The sequence below is a fragment of the Limulus polyphemus genome, unplaced genomic scaffold (genome assembly GCF_000517525.1).
Source record: "Limulus polyphemus unplaced genomic scaffold, Limulus_polyphemus-2.1.2 Scaffold1827, whole genome shotgun sequence".
Lineage (NCBI taxonomy): Eukaryota > Metazoa > Arthropoda > Merostomata > Xiphosura > Limulidae > Limulus > Limulus polyphemus.
In genome coordinates this window covers 131,667-151,898 of record NW_013667437.1, presented here as the reverse complement: position 1 = coordinate 151,898, position 20,232 = coordinate 131,667, and the positions used below count along the sequence as shown (strand labels likewise).

Sequence of the window (20,232 nt, the reverse complement as noted above, 5' to 3'; positions counted from 1 at the left end):
CACACACACACACACACATATATATATATATATATATATATATATATAAAAAAGAGGAAGAAACTCTATATCAAGCCACTAAAACAGATGTTTCAAAAATATTAAACTACTGGTATGAATTCATCAGTTTCAGAAAACAAGTAATGACAAAACTCTACTAAATTGTCCTATAGGTAACACACACATTATCGAAATGAAAAATAAGTTTAATGAAGTAGAAAAATCCTTTCCCTTTGACAAAACATGAAACTAAGACTAGGGAGGCAGGAGCCCATTACAGATAAAATCAATAAATAAAAGAGGACGAATACATAAATAACCATCAGTCTAAACTAAGCTGCTACAGCTAACTAAGCAAGCACAAAGATAACTGTTTTGATGGTTTCACTAGTGTTATGATTAATTGTAATAAAAATGGGATAGGACAAGTACAGAAAAAATATTACAACATTACATTAATAGATTTTATTTTTTTGTTTATGGAGAAAAATAATTAAAACTGAAATCTCTAGGTGAGGATTAACAATCCAAATGACAAAAAAATTTATAATTAATATTTTACGGAGTTGTAATTTACAAACCCTGAGTATCACTTAGAGAAGTAAAACATGTACCATAAACTGTACCACTAATCTAGAGTGTTTTTTTAACCCATCAAACATGTCAAACGTTTCTTTTACAAAACTTAAATCTTTCATGTTTTTGCTTACAAGTTCTTTTAATTTAAATAATTCGGATATTTGATGTACTTACCTCACATAGCACTTGCGTGGAGAACGAGATCTAGATCTTCGGTAAAATCTACGGTACCCCCAATGTTGAGATTGAAAATGTGACCTCGACTTATGATAGCGGGAGTTTCTTGACCTGGAGCATCTCCTTCTGTACTTCACAGGTGATGGAGAACGACTTCTGTTCCTGCTTGAGTAGCTGCTGCTTCGACTTCGGGAATGACTCCATGATCTACTACATCTACTATTAACTGAGGAATGAGATGGTGAACGAGAAGATTGTGGCCGATTTTTCTGGTGTCTTCTGTTTACTGGGGATGTAGAAGAGCTAGAACTTCTATTATTAGATTTTCTCCTGGACCTGGATCTTGACCTTGATCTAACAGGCTTACCAACAGATGTACGTTTTTGACAACTGCTATCTTTCTTTGTGTAAACACTGGTACCATCTGCTTCTTTTTCTATTTGAACACTGTTGTCACCGGGAAGTTCAGAGAGAGATTCCTCCCCTGTCTTTTTACAAACACTGTCATGTGAAACATCTTTTAAGCAAACAGGTAATTTCTCACACATCTTAGTTGTATCAGGTTGGTTTGGGATCAAACTTTCATTTTCTATTTCAGAAGTCTTCTGAAAAGGTCTAACTACTTGTACCGAAGGTTCAGTAGAACCTTTCACTGTACTACCAAAACTGTTTTTTGGAGGAGATAATTGAATTAAATAGTCTGGGATTTTAGAAACACCACAATAATCATGATCCAAAGCATTATAGAAGCTAACAGGATTTTGACTATCAGATGAAGGTCCTCTAACTTCTGTCACAGCAGGTTGCTGATGTTTTGACTGAGAATTAGGCCCTTTATTTGATTTCTTACTTTGTACAGCATCTTCTGGTTTTATGAGCACAATACCTTTCTTGTTTAGTGTCGATGATTTAATTCTATCGATTATGGAGGAGGGAGAAGAATCTGAAAATGTTATAATATGTATGCTTAATTTTTTATACACAGAAAACTGTATAATAATATCATTAATATAAACTTTGGTAAATGAAAAACAAAATTCCATAAACTTTACAATTAATGTCACATTTGAAAGGCTTACGTTAGGAAGTCATCCATTAAACTGATAAACCTATCGAAAAAACACATGATCGTAAAAATGTACAATCGAAGCTTACTAATACACCATACACCAGGATAATAATCTACATGTATGTACAACTCCTACATGCATCAAACATGTTTGTAATTCTATGTTTTATTTGATGTATATGTTTTCTTATGAATATCATATACTAATCATTTTTTCCAGTGCATGCACAACTAAAATCAAAAGTTAGGAGCCATATATCCCAAAGATGGTCTCACTGTAGTAATGCATTTCTGATGTTTCTAAAGAAATGTCATTTTAATCTGTATTTATGGCAACAATACCCAGGCTATCTGCTGCCATCCCTACTTTTGAACTACTGACCAGAGAAAGAAAAAAAATGCAAGTTAGATCTAATACAACATATTTACCACAATTAGCTAATAATTCAATCATGTTGTAGCATTACCAAAACAATCTAATGTAGTAGTTGTTATACTAAGAAACAAATTTCATTCTGACCACTGCACCGTATCTAAAAACTTACAGAGTAATTATGTGTTCAGGATTTGGAGCAGAAAATTTTGTGAGTTCTGAGAATTGACAAATCTTTCCCTCTAACTTTTCCCATACACTAATGATCATCACCAGTAGCATACTTGTCAACCAAGTCACTAAGTAGGTGTATTAAAAACATCACTCAAGTATGAGATGAAACAAAAAAGTGCCATTATTTTTTTACTTTTCTTTACTAGTTCCATTTTGACCAAAACAAATGGTAGATTTCCAAACCTAACACAGTACTCTTTCGGCTCCTCCCAACTAATTTTAGTCAGAAGTGTGGATGAGAAAATCGATGGAAATATTTCTTCTCCAATTCAGTTATTGTTGGCTTGTCTAAATTTTTTACCTTCTCTAGATTCTTACATAAAATAAAAGGTTCCTGTATTTGTAGATTGAATAATAAAAGTAACTAACGAAAGAAGAACAGGATTTTAGAATCTTATTCAATGGGTAACTTGTTCTGCTCAGTAACAGTGACAAATTCAGTGAGCCAAATCAGTAACATTCCTGTTTGGTAAAATCAACCTGTATGTGTGTACATACCTAGCAACAAATCAGTATTGGTTTCTTTCAATTTATATTAGATTTCACAGAAAAAGCTATACACAAAGATGGATCCTTCATGATATTATACACTAATTAATACTTCACAAGGAATGTATCTAAAGAAAGTTTTATTGTTCTTTTAGTGGTTTAAGGAACCTCAGAAATAGTTTGCACTTAAATAGGTATGCATCTGGTAGTCAGTTATCAAGTGATTTTAAACTATCTCAGGCTACAGAGAGTCAGTTTTTCTGATCAGATATATTTTCTTTACTACAGAAAGGTGTTATTAGCTTATTTTTACCAGGAAAAATTCATCAACAAAGGAAGAAAAACAAACAAACACTTCAATGTTATACTATGGTGATTACAAGATTTACTTTTATTAATGTAATTTTAAAAGAATGCACTAATTAGCACCTCTCTTCTGGCATAAAGTATATTAAGCAGCAGTAGAATATGCAACTTTAATCAAACAAAAGTAACGGTGTATTTTTAAGAGAAAACTGTTTCATTTCATCACTGAGAAAATCTCAAACATATAAAAAGAGACTGGAAATGAAAGGAGGTGACAGAAATTTGTGCACAAGAAAAATTTACACCTTTGAAGAAAGTTCTTCGGGAGAACTCAGTGCTCTGTGGTAGATTTTGAATGTTGTGGGTTTAAAGTTGAGCTGAAGTAAAATGGGTTGATTCATATAATTGTATCATAAGAAACACTGGTACTTTGCCTAAACAAAATAATGGAAAACATTGCAACTCCCAGGTAGAAACAGATACTTTTATTTACCAATCACAAGAAAGAAAGGAGATAGAAAAATTTTGTACCTGATGATGACAAACCCTGTCAAAACATTGTACATTTGCTGTTATGTTAAACTTATATTAAAGGTTTTCTTCATTACCCATTCAAGCCGTCTTCAAGCATTACTACTATTCATTGGTAAAGAGCAACCCAAACGTTGGCAGTGGGTGGTGTTGACCATCTGCCTTCCCTCTAGTCCACCACTTCAAAATTAGGGATGGCTAGCACATATAGTCTTGGTGTTGACCATCTGCCTTCCCTCTAGTCTACCATTTCAAAATTAGGAATGGCTATCACAGATAGTCTTCATGTGGCTTTGCACAAAATTAAAATCCAAATATACTGTAGTTTCTCAAAAACTTTACTATACATGATGGAAATAGATATAATTTTTTTTTGGGGGGGGGGGCATAGGGAGAACCTGGTCTCGTTTGATACCCAGCTCAAGCCAAATCTGAGTGACTGGGTACCTGGACCTAGTATCGGCCAAAGTTTATACCCGTGCATCCCTAGTTATGACCATTTCATTCTCACTAGCAGGCTATTTCAAAACAAGAAATGGTTATGACCATGTCATTCTCCTTAGCAGGTTATTACATAACAAACAATGGTTATGACCACGTGATTCTCCCTACCAGGTTATTACATAACAAACAATGGTTATGACCATGTCATTCTCCATAACAGGTTATTACATAACAAACAATGGTTATGACCACGTGATTCTCCCTACCAGGTTATTACATAACAAACAATGGTTATGACCATGTCATTCTCCATAACAGGTTATTACATAACAAACAATGGTTATGACCATGTCATTCTCCTTAGAAGGTTATTACACAACAAAAAATGGTTATGACCATGTCATTCTCCATAACAGGTTATTACATAACATGCAATGGTTATGACCATGTCATTCTCCATAACAGGTTATTATATAATGAACAATTGCGATGGCCAGCTGATAATCTATAATAGGTTATTATATAATGACTAAAAGGAATTATAATGATAAACAGGTCATCTTTTTTTAGTAGTTTATCAGATGAGAAACAAGGTTGGTGATCAGGAAATCCACAGTACTACACTATATAATCAAAACTTATATTAAGTTCTTCTGACAGGAAGTAGCAGAAAATCCTGCAAGGCTGATACATATCTTTTCAAATGCATGAGTATGTAAAGGAAAAACAGGAGCACCATAGAGAAAGAGATTTTATCCAGAATGTCATTTTTGAAAGTCAGTGAAAGTAAAGTCAATCTAAGTCTGAAGGAGGCATTACACAACTGAACTTATTGCCATTTCATCAAAGGAAAAATTCCTCTGCGGTAAAAAGAGATGTGGATGGAAAAAATGCAAAGATATTATAAATGAAGTTGTAAACCTCAACTGCAGGGAAAATATCCCCCCCCCCCAATACATTCATATGCACTGAATATTTGTTGTATTGACTACATTTTCCAGAGTTGAAATAATAAAGAAATACATTTTCTTAAAACAAACTAAAGTACTGATAACCAATGAAGGAAGAACTACGGAGGCTCGGTCAGAATGAAGGAAGAACTACCGAGACTCGGTCAGAATGAAATGAGCTTGCAACACCAGCAATATAAAAAAACTGAAGCTAAACCAATACATTAAGAAATGAACAGAGATTCCAAATATTACTGGAAATAATACAGCTATAAGCCTGGAGTCAAGAAAACAAAATGAAACAGGAGTTATTGTAAAAAAAAATTGAGTGATTATTAACCACTGCTCATAACTAAAACATTCTGCTATAAAAATCCCACCTTTACAGATACACGTTATCAAACAATAGACTTTGATATTTCAATTTCAGTTTATGTATTATCATGCCTAGTCTTTCTTCAACTAGCTTACCTCTGGACATGATTTTTCTTGAAGATGGTGAAGCTGTATCACTATAGGCTTCAACATCACTGGAAAACAAAGTGCAAAAACTATTGTGAAGCAATGAAAACAACAAACTCTAAATATTAATATTTTTAAGAAATTAATTACAAATCAATATATATAATAATTTTTTTCTGATGATTTTAATCTTCACATGAATAAATCGATAAAGCAACATTTCCTTTTGCACATCAACTTTGAAATTTAGTAGAAAATACAAGCAAGAATTTAAAAGCACAAGTTTAATCTAATCATTATTAGTATCAGGAAAATTACTTAATATAGCTATATAATTTAACTATAAAAATACAATATAAAATTCTCATCTTTAAATTGTTTCTCAGGTTTCAGAAATTATTATAAAAACTGAAATGCTAAGCCTAATACTGACTGATGGAAAAAGAAAAAGTGGTTTTTTATGCCATAAATTTTAATAAGGATGTTTAACAAACCAACACCCTGAAAAAATAAAAGGTGGGTAGATTTGATTAGCACGTATGCTAATCAGAAACTGCAAAATTTGAAATTTATATAACTTCTATTCATTAAACACTCTTGGTTCATAAATAACTTATTGCTAGTGTTAGGAACTAATTGAAATGTTAAGATCAATGACTGATTCACCATAAACAATTAATGATTGGTTATAATTGTTTAGCAAATTAGTGTGTTTTTTTGGAAATTTTTTTGTATCTCTATATATTTTACTGTCCAGGGTACATTCATAGCAAAGAAACATGAAAAATTCATGGCTTAAAATATCTACTTACAATCATCAACTTTTACTTTACGATTTTCAAATGATATGCTTATTCCAGTTTCATTTCAGATAGAATAAATTCTGAGAACTGTTTGAGGCTTTTAACTGTCTAACAAAATCAGAGTTTGGCTGGGTTTACTGTAAACCAATAGGCCCATTTTAGTTACCTCTGATAATTCTTGCAGTGAAGTTCAGAAGAAAAGGATGTAACAGGAACACAAAAATAAAATATCAATGAATGATATTTTAATCAATTAGGAAAATCTTACACTCTAACAACCAATCTTCAATTATTCTGATTAATCATTTCACAACTAATCACTGCTAATTGTGAACAAGTCAATAAGAAATTAAAGAATTAAAAAAAAACTTACTTTCCTCAAATATTTCAGATTTTGTATTTGTCATAATGGTTAACCAAACAGATATGGCATTAGAAATAAATCTTCACTGGTTGTATTTTGGAAGAAAAATAAATTAATTTACAAATGTTTCTTAGTTTGTTTTGGTTGTTTTTATAGCAAAGCCATATTTGGCCATCCTCCGTGTCCACCACAGAGAATTGAACCCCAGATTTTGGCTTTGTAAGTTCATAAACCCACTGCTATCCCACTGAGCGAACGAGTATTTCTTATACTTATTTTAGCACACAGCATAGTAGTATATGAATATAGACAAACAGTTACTATAAACTCAAAGATGTTCAAACCATGTGTCTGTAAAGTACATTTTAAACTGAAATTGGAAAGATACTTACGCTATAGGCACAATCTGAGCATGTTGTAAGGAACTGTTAATATCTAAAAATAAAGAAAATCATAGTAATATATAAACATAATCCATTTTCACAATTAAATATTTAAAATTTCGAAAAACATGTTTGTATAGAAAACTTAAATTAAGCAACATTGGTATAAAACTTTACAATCTAAAAACAGTTATTACCCCATAACATGTATGACTAGAGTTTATAACAAACAATTGTAACTTCCACGACCTCAACATTTATATTTTTCTACATATAAGATGATTTTATAGGTTAGCTAAAATTATGTCTATGAAAGATTAATTATACATACATCAATTTTTCAGTATAAGTTTGAGTATGTGAATCAAACTATAAAAAAATCTTAATATAAAAAAGTTTGTTTAGTATTAGCATAAAGTCTTTCACAGCACAAATCTCTATGAGATAACCATTGCCATAGGGACTAACTTATAAAACTTTAACCCTTTCCATACTGGTCGGGGTTGGAGCTCATGTCATCACGTTTTGTAGACTTACATTCAAAATTTTATTACACAACTATTTTATAAATATATGTCCATAAATATGAAATCAAATTGTAGTTTGTAATTTCTTAATTCAAAATTAAATGTTAAAAAAATGCTAAATATCAATTTTTTCTGTGTCACATGAACACATCTTCTTCTGTGTTTGCTCAGATTGTATTGTGTGCATCAAAAAAAATGAAGTCTACATATCTTAACAAATAAAAACTCAAATCACCAATAAAAAGCTAAAATAAGAACCTCCCAACTTTTCTCTTTGATGAAATATCATTACATTTAGCAAACCCACCACAGCAGCTCTACCCTTCTTCCTCTTTTGAAAATGCTTGTTTACATGTTCATAACCAATCAAAAGTATAAATTGAACTATGTAATTCTGTCAGTCTTCCTAAAGTACTTACTGTTGCGTAGTACTTACATGATAGTTTGTGTAGGAAAGCTTTGTAATAATCATTGATAATCTGCAAAAGTTCTTAAAAATACATGTACACTATAGTATGAGTCTCATGGTTACTTTGGTGGTTATGTGCTGGGTGCAATACATCCAACTCTGTAGTCAAGAGTTAAATAGTGCAAGATTTCTAATATGGATCCTGGATTACAAGAACCTGATGGCAATTTGCATTATGAACATAAGACTAATAAATCAGCCACATTTCTATTTTGAAAAAAAGAAGAAAAAAAAAGCACCCCTGAAGATGTTTTCACTCAAGTACTCAGGCAGTTTTGTAACTGCATTTTTTAAACAAAAAAGTGCTTATATATTTTATAAAGTATCCCTAGGAATTTTTTTTCCTTTTAATGAAACAATGAAGCAGATGCAATTTAACTGAACTTTATACACGAAAGATGATTAATTTATTTCTCCAACAGTAATCATCTCATGAGAAATGGGCTAAGGATATGGGTCCTCCTATAATCATATAAAACTCAACGTTCTAAATGACAATGAATACGAAAAGTATCTTTCTAATTTGTCTGACCACTTATTAGTCAGCTAGCTTTACCAACATACAATAACCTTGAGAAGTTTTAGTATTACTAGTATTCCATTTTGGCTATTTGTTTATTTGCAGTGTATATATTTGAGCTGTACATGTATACTTATACCAAAAATGTGTTTAGCAAGATGCCTGAGGACAACTAGAGAATTGATAGGTTTAACATTAGTGCAAAACAGAATGAAATGTCACATAGCACTTAGGAAATCACTCTTAGAAAACCACAGAAACTTTACTAATCATGATAAAATAAACATTCTAATTATTTTAATAGTAACAGCAAATTATAAATAAGCCATTTAACCCTCTGGATGTTGACTGGTAAAAGTGTGTATATTACGACATTTTTTACGGTTACATTCAAAATTTAAACTACTTTAATATCAATGAATTTGACAACAAAGCACAGTTAATAAATCAAATATTAATGTTTTAATTTCAAAAAGAAGTATTTAAATAAATTTTCAATTGTCACTTTTCTGTATCACGATACATGTTCACTTTAAATTGCACATTATCGATATTCTTTCCATCATTATTTGAGCTTCTGATTTTTAATGAAAATTACAAATTTATAATATAGATAATGCTAGAATATTATCTATCTTTCCAATCATCTTGCCTTACTTAGATATAAACCAGAAAGTCCAACACACATACCATGCCCTCCTATTAAATAGTATCTTTTGAAAAATATCAGTAATTCTCTCCGACATTTGCTATAACTTTATTTATAACCAATTGAAAAGGTTTTAATTTACTGACTTATGCAGAAGGCTAGCTAATTTTATTTGGCCTTCAGATTGAAAGTTACTATTACCATGATCAGCTCAACCATTTAAAGGAATTATTTTAAAGCACTTACAGCTTAGTTAAATTATAATAGTTAGAGGACAGTGTACTCTTTATGCACATTATTATTTTGTGTTCTAAATTTAATATTTAAAAAAAAATTAGTAAAAACAATAATTAGCACAAATTAGGGTTAAATTTTATTAATATTTTGATTTGAATTGGAAAACAAAATACAAGACCCATATGAAGTACTAAATTTCATGTTTTTAAGTATTTTGTTTTATTTATTGGTATCAAAGCAACTAAAATGCAAAAATCAGAAAGTTATTAGGACAGATAAGAAAACATAAGTGGAAAAAAGTTAAATAAAAACATTTCTTAAGCAAGGTATGCACACAAAAAGCTAGTACATGATGTAATTCAACACTTTGATGAGCTTTTTGTTCCCAGATGATTTTTAGCTTTGTTACTCATAGCCCAAAGATCAACAGAACTGTTGGATATACAAGACTGTTTAGTATAAGAGTTATTTAGTGATCTAATATTTAATGATTATTTAGTTTTCATAACAAGTGTGTTAAAGGTTGATTATTTTAAAGGCAATAGTTATGACATGTTTGGTTACATAACTTGGTAAGTTGTACATAGTGTGTGTAGTTCAATTGTTGTACCAGGCTTTAGTAATATTGTTGATGTTGATATTGTTAATACTGTATTGAAGCTTCCAAGTTTTTCTCACAACGTGCAATATTGTTGCCCTAAAGATTTCTAGATATTTTTGCTGCATGTTATAAATATGTGCAGATACAGGAAGAAGTAAGGTCACAGTACATTATGTTGGTGAAAGTAAAATTAGACTATCTGATTGTTAGTTTAGCCGTACTAGGTGATATTTAAAGTGAGTTTCACAGTTTAATAGAGATAAGGAGAATAATTTGTCTTGTCAAAGGGTGTTCTAAAGTAATTGAACCCATCTATGTGGACTTTGACGAAAAGAAGACAATTATCTAAAGTTCTGTATTTACATGTGGCAGATTGTGCAGTAATAAACAGAGTTGAGAAAAATAATTCGTCTTGTCAATTGGGTTCTAAAGTATCTGAACCAGCCTGTGTGGACTTTTGACAAGAAAGATAATTGTTTAAAGCTTTACGTATAACTGTGATATCCTATAGTGTAAAGAATTCGTGTACATACGTTTGTTTTGCACTGAATAAATTATTTTAAAACAAGTGGATTGTGTGCTGTCCATTTATTGTTGACAGTTATTTCCAACAAGTCACATACACCTACTAAAAGAATCCCAGCCCATATTCATAACCTCAAAAGAACAATAAATTTAATGACAATAGATGTAAACTGTTATGACCCTGAGGCTGTTTATGATAAGTAACTAATTTTCTCTTACAATCCACAGCCTTTCTAAAAAGGACCAAGGGTAATTTAGATTTATTTGGTATCTAAATTTAATATATCTGGAAAAATGATTACATATTGTTGGAACTTGAAATATACCAAAACTTTACAAAATGTTTATGACAAGGTGCATAGTTCTGTACAACAATGTGGCAGTAGCCTTATCGACACACCTCGTACATATGTTAATGAAATCTAACTATGTAATACGGTTTTAACTAAATTTTCTTTATATACAAGACAATAAAACACTGTAAACTATCACCAGTGCTCTAATGGTGAATTTTTTTATGACAACAACCAAACAAAACTAGTAGTTTTTAAATCACTCTTTTCCAATCACGAGAAGCCAGTAAAATCCAATAAGTGTGAAAACAAATGACAATTGGTTCACCCTCTTACCTGCAGAAGCTTCGAACTGCTCTAACAAACTGTTCATGTCTGTGGCTTCAAGGGCTATAAAAATCAAAGTATCACAGATGTTTGATACAAGTCTTCAACATTAGTAATTACATTTTAATTAGATTTATCTTAAAACACATATTACTATTAACAGAACTAAAGTTCTCAATAGTTAAGAGATACGTATAAAGTCTTGAGCACAATCCCTTTCTGAAATGTACAGCTTATGGTCTTTGTTACTGCAACAGGTTGAAACAATCCAGCCAATATAATAGTAACAGCAAAGATCTTAATAAAGAAACCCCCCTCCAAGTTTGTCTATGCGATAACAGTAAATGAACAAGAATGATTCATAAGCACAATGAAAATTATTTTATGTTCAGAACACTGGTCTGTGTTCAGGTATGATATACAGCTAAATATACAAAATCAATATATACAAAGTAAAAAAAAGTGAAGGGTTTATGTCATACAGAGATGTTTTCACATGATAACAATGAAACTTACAACAGGTTTATAACCAGCCGATCTTTTTCATTTAATACATGAACCCATTGTAAATTTCACTGGTATTATGTAAGAGTAATCACATGGTCAGAAGATTCCAGATTCACCATATTCTGCAATAATGAAATGGCCACAATATGAAGGAAACCTCACAAGAGACAGATTGAAAGTTGTATTGTACATACAGTTAAGGTTACAAGTGAAGGTGTGGTGAATATTCTTCTGACAGATCCTCCCTCCCCCCTAACAGTTCAAACACTGAATCTAAATCCCATTGCAAATTTCTGTGCGGAGTTGGAACATTAGATTTAATGTCAACATCTTCCACTGACGTTAGGCCAGATATGGGCTTAAATTATTGGATATCTGGTCATTATTCTTCAAAATGTATTCTTAGATCATGTCATTGATAATCTGTATCATCAGTAACATGGGTCAGATACTAAAGGAGTTCCCAGTAGTGGTCAAATGTATAGTTACCAAATAGGTTTTAGTTAACACAAAAAAGTGCCTTATTAAAAATAGCCAATGAGTTAACCTAACTGTTCATTTGGTAATTTCTGTAATTTTGTTGGACAACCGGGGAAGTTGAATCGCAAGATGTTTTGTTCAGTAAAATGGGGCTGAAATATAATTCAAGACAATAACACTGATGAATGAACTCCCAAGAACATAATTGTTTTTTACTAATAACAGATTGTGGGTTGAAAATTTATGTCAGTCGACAAAATCTCAGAAGTACTAGGTACTGGAGAAGATACATTTTAATTTCCTACCCAGCAAAGAACAAAGATACACACTCACCCATCATAACATCAATAGCATATGAGACAGTTTTAAAATAACATAAGCACCATTTTTAGTAAATATGTTACAAATCAAATACACCTTATTAAAAACATCTTTTGTGCTATGTACCTGGTTTTGGGAGATTTAAAAATTCTGTACTTTGGCAGTTTTCCAAGGTATTCTGTTCTAGATGGGTTGAAAGATTTTTCAAGGCATTTAATTGAATTACATGCTTGCTAAACCAAACTTTTGTAACAGGATTACAGCGAGCTGCTGAGCAATCATCATTAAGAAGTTTTGCTCGGCAACTGTCTTTATCATCTTCATCCACGGTAACAACATCTATCTCTTCATCTGACTCGCTACCTTCGAAACCCGTGTTAGACAAATCACTACAGGTTCTCAGTGATGAAATGGCAGGCCCAGGATCAGGGGGTTTCTTCTGACTGTAATCGGTGAACTTGTAATGCTGGAAAAGATTAGCTATTGACTCTTTGGTCTCATCAAAAGGTGTAGCTCTTGTGTCTTGTTTCTTCAAAAGTTTTGAATTGCTAGTTGTAGGAAGATCATGGTAATGAGGTGAAAGTAATGTTTGCCAATCTTCATCATCTTCCAGTAATGGTCCACTGAGTAAGTTTAGATGGTCTGGTAATAGCTTTGAGAGCTTCAAATATTCTGATGGCTCCTGATGCTTGGGGTATTTTTGTGGTGACATCTGAAGTGCATTAACTAAGTCTGACTAGAAATTAAAAATATAATCTGAGTTAACAATTATATCAAATCTTCTTAATATAACATTCTTATTTTTAATAAACAAAAAGAAATACAATATTTAAGGTCACAAAGTCTCAATTTGTTAAATGTAATGCAAAAATAAACAACACGTGCAAAGATAGTTTCAGTCTAAAATATGCAAAAACAAGTGTCATCAAATGCACATTTCAGAACCCACGAATTTTATGTTACAATAATCCTATGTTTCTATTCAATATTCTTAGTAAATATCTATGACCTTTCATTATCTTTATAAATTCAGAGAATTAAATGGCTAGCCAAAAAAAGTACATTTTTGTGAAATGTTTTATTTTTAGGAAAATTTATAAAACATCATGCAGTATTCTCTATTAAATATTGTATTAAACAATAAAAGATTCAATGAAAAATCAGAGTAACCTAGTGGTGGATTTACAAATTAAAGGATGAATTTAAATCCAAGTTCGCTTTTAAATTAATATTAAAATCAACCATAATATAATAAATAATGAAATATGCTTTTAACAAAGAAATACTTATAAAGTATTCTGAAGAAATACAAAAAAAACAAGAACTAATAACTAGTCAACTCATTTGACAAAATCTGTTGCATGATTTTATTGAAATTTATTTAAAATATCAGAATATATTTAATGAATATTTAATGTGGATTTTTAATAATAGTTGTTTACAGGCAGTAAAAAACAACAAATTATGTCATTAACATAAATAAGGATATATATATATATATATAAAACATACAAACGTACATATATAAGAGAGACTACTTTTTTTATGAAATTGTTAATACACACAAATATTGGAGATCCTGTTATTACATATGTATGTGCAGTTAACTTTCTCAATAGTCTATGTACTTGTAAACAACATCTAAACATAAAGAAGTTTGAAAGTTTTGTAAAACAGTGGAGAAAATAAGAGTGTGTTTTCAATTAAACTATTACCCATTTTGTAATTCTTTCAGAGCACACCTCAGGTAACAGGGTGCTCATGTCACAAATGAAATCTTGTAATTCAGGGTCTCCCTCTGGTGTTAAATGCTGATAAAAAAAATAAACAATCTGATGTAAAAATCTGAAAATCATTCAATGGGGCTGAAAAATAATTCTAGACGATAACATTGATGAATGAACTTCCAGGAACATAAGCTTTTTTATCACATCTGTTGAAATACAAATGGAAGTAAACGAAGATTATAGCCGACTGACTTTTTTTTTCAAAATGGAAACTTAAACAATACCAGTCATTAAATAAGATTATAAAACCTAAAAAGATGTTTCATGCTTATATAGTAAACTACCTTCACATGTAAATAAACTGAACATTTTTATATTTCACACTCTATATCCAAAATGAAAATATACACACAATTTTACTAGTCACATGAAACTGTTGTTCGTATTCAATATATATGTGACACCAATTTTACCTTGAACAGCATACAAGATCCATTTCTCTTTTTTGAAAGTATAAATAAATAACTACTTAAGTTAGTTTTATTTCTTACACAACTCTTTTATTATTACAGGTAAGTATTTTACTTTGAAACATATATGCTTTCAACAACAACAACTGTGTATTAATTCTTTTTTTTTCATACCTATTGCTTATAAGCACAAATGTATCTGAAAGAATTTGCTACCATTATTATATTGTGTTACACCAAAGGAACATATCTTTATGATCCAGATCTTGTGAGTGGAACAGAAGGAAAATTAAAATAATAATATATATGAATAATGAACCAAAAGTTACAATCTGCTAAATCTTAATCTGAGCTTAAACATCTGTTGTTTGTGAGTAATAAACCAGCAATTACAATTTAAACAGAGCTCCAAGCATCTGCAATGATTTGAGATGATCCCCAGTAATCCAAATAGGATATTCTTCCAGAACAAAAAAGTCTACTTTTGGCTGCTCAGTAAGATTAAAAATGTAATACAAGTTGGTAATACATGCCTGCTTTCCTCCTTAGTTAAAAAAAAAAAGTAATTTTTTTTTAAATTATTGTGGTTTTCAGAGTTTCCACTAAGGACATGAAGATTTGCTCAACTAACATTTTAACTTTGCTTGTTTTAAGAGCATAAAAGATGTGGGTTCGCTAACTAGCAATTAGCCACATTTCTTGCAGGGGACTAATAAGTGATATCCAGAAATAGAAATCAGCCATGCCCTAGAACTTAAATTCACTGTGAACAAAAATTATGATTGTGGGATTTGTTAGTGTGCAAACCTGGCTTTGTTAGTTCTTTTATTTGTGAATATGAATTCATGTTTGCCCCTGTCATTTGTAGTTATATTTACAGCTTCATTCACTCAGGACAATATGAGTAAACTCTGGCAGTTTTCATAGTTTATAAGAGTAACTTTTACTGCATTTTTTTAGTAACCACAACTTTTGTAACCTTTTCACAGTACAGTATTTAACTTTAACTTGAGAGTTTTGTTGGACTGATTTGTATTGGTTATTTTCTGTAAAAGCTGGGAGTCGTAGCTTAACTTGCACAAAGGACACACCAAGCTGAAAAGAGCTTTTGAATAAGTTCTTCACCTCATCTGTATCAGTTTGACATGTACCACTAAACACCTGCCTCTTTTTGTTTTTCTAATTACATTGTTTTGTAGGTTAAATAAACATTTTTTGTCCATGTGCACCTTTCTGTTTTGTCTCCTTCTTCCAGTCAATCACAACTGGAGATAGGAAGGATAATTAGTCACACTCCATTAGTCTGGTATCTTCCAGTTAGTGAACCTAACTCTCTGCTCTGTGAGAGGAACCATTCTACAAGAAATACCTCAAATGGAACAAATAAAAGTACCGATTCTGACCAAGTACCAGACAAAGGAAGCAAAATGGAAAGATGAAAACTTTCTGGTTGTCTCGACATGAATTACTACCAGAAGTAAAACAAAAAGCTAGAACCTCAAATGCAAATGATGCAGGAAATAAGCTTTTTTAATATAAGCTGAAAATTTCAGATTGGGTGGAAGTAACAGCAATGAGTACCTTATAAAGAATAAATTACAGGCAAAGGAACACTGTAAGGTAATTGTTTTTTTAGTACTCACTACAAGAATCATAAGAATGAGGGCAGCTGATATTCAGAAGAAAGTTTCCAAATAAAAATATTATAGCATGTAGGGTAGGAAACTGACAACAGGTCAAGTAGGAGACCATGCTTTTAGAAGACCCCCCCCCCCCAAGAAAAAACGTTTGAGGTTCAAGTAAGAAGAATTGAGCAAAACAGTAGTGAACCAAAAATCAGAAGGTTAAAAATATAAAGATTAGAAAAAGAATCATTCAACATGACAAAAAATAGTTCAAGACTTAAAATAGAACATACCCAAGGAAATAGAAATCACACCAGCAGAAGACCCTGCTTCAAAATTAGAGCTAGCTGACAAATTCTGATAATTAAGGTCAATAGGCATAACAAAAAATCATTTAATTATTATTTTAAGAATTAAAAAAACATGAATGTTCCACCACTGAGTAACCCCATGAATGTGAAAACGTGCCAGGGGCACCAGCAAGCAATACGGAAGTAACACTTGAGTACATTTATCAATAAGGACCGACAATACTACCAGAAGACCTCTGCACGTTAGAGGAAGTCTATATGAGTAAGGACTCCAGAGAAGTTTTAAAACTTCTACTACTGGTGGAAACATTCACGGAAGTGAATAATGTGACAAAATAATTCATAGTGAGTGAAGTTAACAGCACAACAAGAAAACCTGATTTATGGTGGGAAAGCAGAGCTTACTGATAAATATTCAATAACTTGGGTGGAAGATGGAAGATTGGGAATTTATGGGTATGTGACACATGCTTTGCAATGCCTTAAGAACATTCAGAATTTTGAGTCATGTTTGTTGACAGCATGAGAGTAAACTCAACAAGGAAAAGCCTACAATATATCAAAGGTAAGACTACCTGACTTGAAAACAACAGACACAAACTGCACATAGCTATCCATATTAGGAAGAAAACTTTAAACAGAAATATGTAGTCTGTTTCTTTTTTTTCTTTTTTTTGAGATAATTAAATGTAAAAAAAGTAAATTTAAATTACTGAATAAGGATGATGGAAATGTTGTCAACAGATGGCGTGAAATTCTTTAATATGTAAATTGGTGTTTTGATAACTGTATAAATAAGTGTTATTTTTGCAAAACATTACACTCCTGAGGATGGCACAGTAGTATATACGTTGAAACATGTAGAGTGTATTATATTGTTTTCCAGTTTCATCAGGGTTTTTTACCACTTTTTATCCTGTACAGTAAGTTATTGTATTTTAATAATTTGGAGACTGGAAACAATCTCATTTTTATAGAATTGTGTATGAAATAATAATTATTTGAAAATTGTGAGTTTTTAAGTCTGTTTGTTATTTGAATAAGAGTCGACCAACCAGTACTGGGGAGCAACAGCCCAACAAAACTGCAGATTATGAAAGTTGCAATACACTGTGCTTAAAAGTGATAAGTAGGCTTAAACTAATATCAAGTTTTCTTCCTTACTAAGTATACTATTCATATTGGTAACTTGGCATGCACTGATAGTAAATCACTTTCCAACACATACATGGCATTACACACAACTTTTGTACTTAACTGTGACTAATTCTGAAAATCAAGCTCTATTCAACCCACGTGAGGATACAAAAACAGAAGTAATCTCAAAACTATATGATCCAAGTCTATGTATCTACGATTAGATATAACAAAATGTCATTTATAAACGTTTTTATTAAACTAAAATACATAAAGTAGGTTATCAACTTTTATAATAATAGTCACTTCAAATAACACATTTTTTAATAGCCACTTCAAATAACTCATCTTTTTTGAAAGATCAAACAACTAATGTTCATTTTTCTTTTTCTTAACACAGTTCAGAAAACTATATATTGGTAATTCCACATAAAGATTTCAGTTTTCATTAATAACACACATTCAACATAGTAATGATTTTCAAACGAGACCCAAAACTCGAGCGTTTTGAATAGTCCACTATTCTTCTTCAGCAGAATAAAGCATTTAGGTTTTGGGTCTCGTTTGAAAAACCATTACAACTTTTGTAAGTGATCCTGTGTGCTAACTTCTTAATCAGAATTTTCTCATTCAACAGTTTTTTAAGCAACCCAAAATACTATTTTGAAAAAAGAAAAAAGGTATGTTTTTCCTTGAATGATAGATTAACTATTTATACACCAAGACATTATGTGTTAATAGCCATAAATAAAAATAATACAAAATGGTGTTGGCTACATTAGTTATATATATTACAGAAGTTCAATTTACTTGACAATATTCTCCTTAAGATAAATGTGTTTTCAAACTTATATACATACAAATTTTGTAAAATACATAAAAAAGTCTATTAATTGTGATATACATGAAGAACCTTTTTAATCACTATACACAACATTAAATTCAAGTTATAACAAAAATCTTCCAGCAAACAAACTCAAACAAAGAGTAAAATGTTAAACTTTCTTCTAAAAAAATAATATTTCATCAGAAATTGAATGAATAAAACTATAAGAAACGTGTAAAAATTGTAAGAATTTACGAAGGGTTTTTAGCTTTTCACAACAGAATTACAAAACCTTCAATCAAAAACTTCAATTCTGCACAAAACATGCAGAGGTTTTTAAATTTAAGTGAAGTGTACCATCATGCTTGAAATGGTGTTTAATAGCTAAATTAGTAAGCATGAATTTAAGAACTTCAATTTCCAAACAAGGTTTAATTAGTATTTAAAATTGAGATACTAATTAGCTGTAAATGTAAGAATACAAATGAAAATTATATGTAATTCTATACTTTGACTTTTATTATAACAAATTAAACATTAAAAGGGTATATGTATAACACTTATTTTTATGTAACACACACAGTAACATTTCACATATACCAACAAACTATGAAGTTAGCATGACACTGTAAGTAGAATATACCTTCGGTAATAAATTGAACACCTTCAATATCTTTATAGGCAAGTTACAAGTCAAACTTTTACAACTGAAATAAGATTCTTTACGGAATGTTATGGAGTAAATTGAACAATTTTATGTTTAGATACATTCCTAATTTTCTTCTTTTAACCTCTTAACTGGTCATATAAATTGCCCTCAATAAGGCTTCAACTTCTGAATAAGGTTTCCAACACAGCCACCCCATAATTGGCTATTTTGCATGAAATGTCTGCTCTCGAAATTGATTCACAATGCAAAAAAGTATGTTTTAAACTGCTGTAACCTACAATAGCGATTGACCATAGGACAATTCAACTGGATATATATTTAATATTTTAAAACAACTGGTTTTATTAACAATTGAAAAGAAATGGAAAATTATGATATAAAAATATAAATTTAGTGATTTTTCTGACGTATTCACTTTACAGTTCCAAGAGCTAAACAAAAAAAAAGCTTCCAAGACCTTTACAACTAGGGTTTTATAGCTTTCAGGTACTCTTGTAAGAAATTCAGATGACTTAGGTTCTGTAAACATGTAAAGCAAACACTAATTAAAGTACACAATGTAAATTAATATAAAAACCCACAGTGTGAGGGCCTAGCAAACAATTACAGAAACTTTTAAAGAAAGCACTGTCATGTAAGCAAATAAGCTATTTTCACATAACATTAACATATTTTATTCCAAGCTTTGACAAATTAAAACTGATATGTAGTAAAAAAGTCTAATGAAATATCACTATCAAATTTTAAAATTCAAGTAAGGATAATAATTACAAATTTGGTAAGAGTTCCATATGGCACCCCCACTCAATTTAAAAAAAAATTCATCAAAGTAATATTTATGTATTA

The 20,232-nt window shown here is 30.8% G+C and overlaps 1 protein-coding gene across 2 annotated transcripts in view; it reads right to left on the bottom strand.

Annotated features, from left to right (window-relative positions):
• The window catches only part of LOC106465072 (peroxisome proliferator-activated receptor gamma coactivator-related protein 1-like), a 48,050-nt gene that overhangs the window by 7,149 nt on the left and 20,669 nt on the right, over positions 1–20,232 (bottom strand). The window contains exons 4-9 of one of the 2 annotated variants that reach the window (XM_013925270.2): positions 14,336–14,431; positions 12,747–13,356; positions 11,322–11,375; positions 7,174–7,216; positions 5,624–5,682; positions 754–1,699 (exon numbers count right to left, since the gene is read on the bottom strand). In XM_013925270.2, coding sequence (XP_013780724.2) covers positions 754–1,699; positions 5,624–5,682; positions 7,174–7,216; positions 11,322–11,375; positions 12,747–13,356; positions 14,336–14,431 — 1,808 coding nt within the window. The remainder of the gene's footprint in view (positions 1–753; positions 1,700–5,623; positions 5,683–7,173; positions 7,217–11,321; positions 11,376–12,746; positions 13,357–14,335; positions 14,432–20,232) is intronic. The other variant, XM_022392883.1, reaches the window with a different exon arrangement.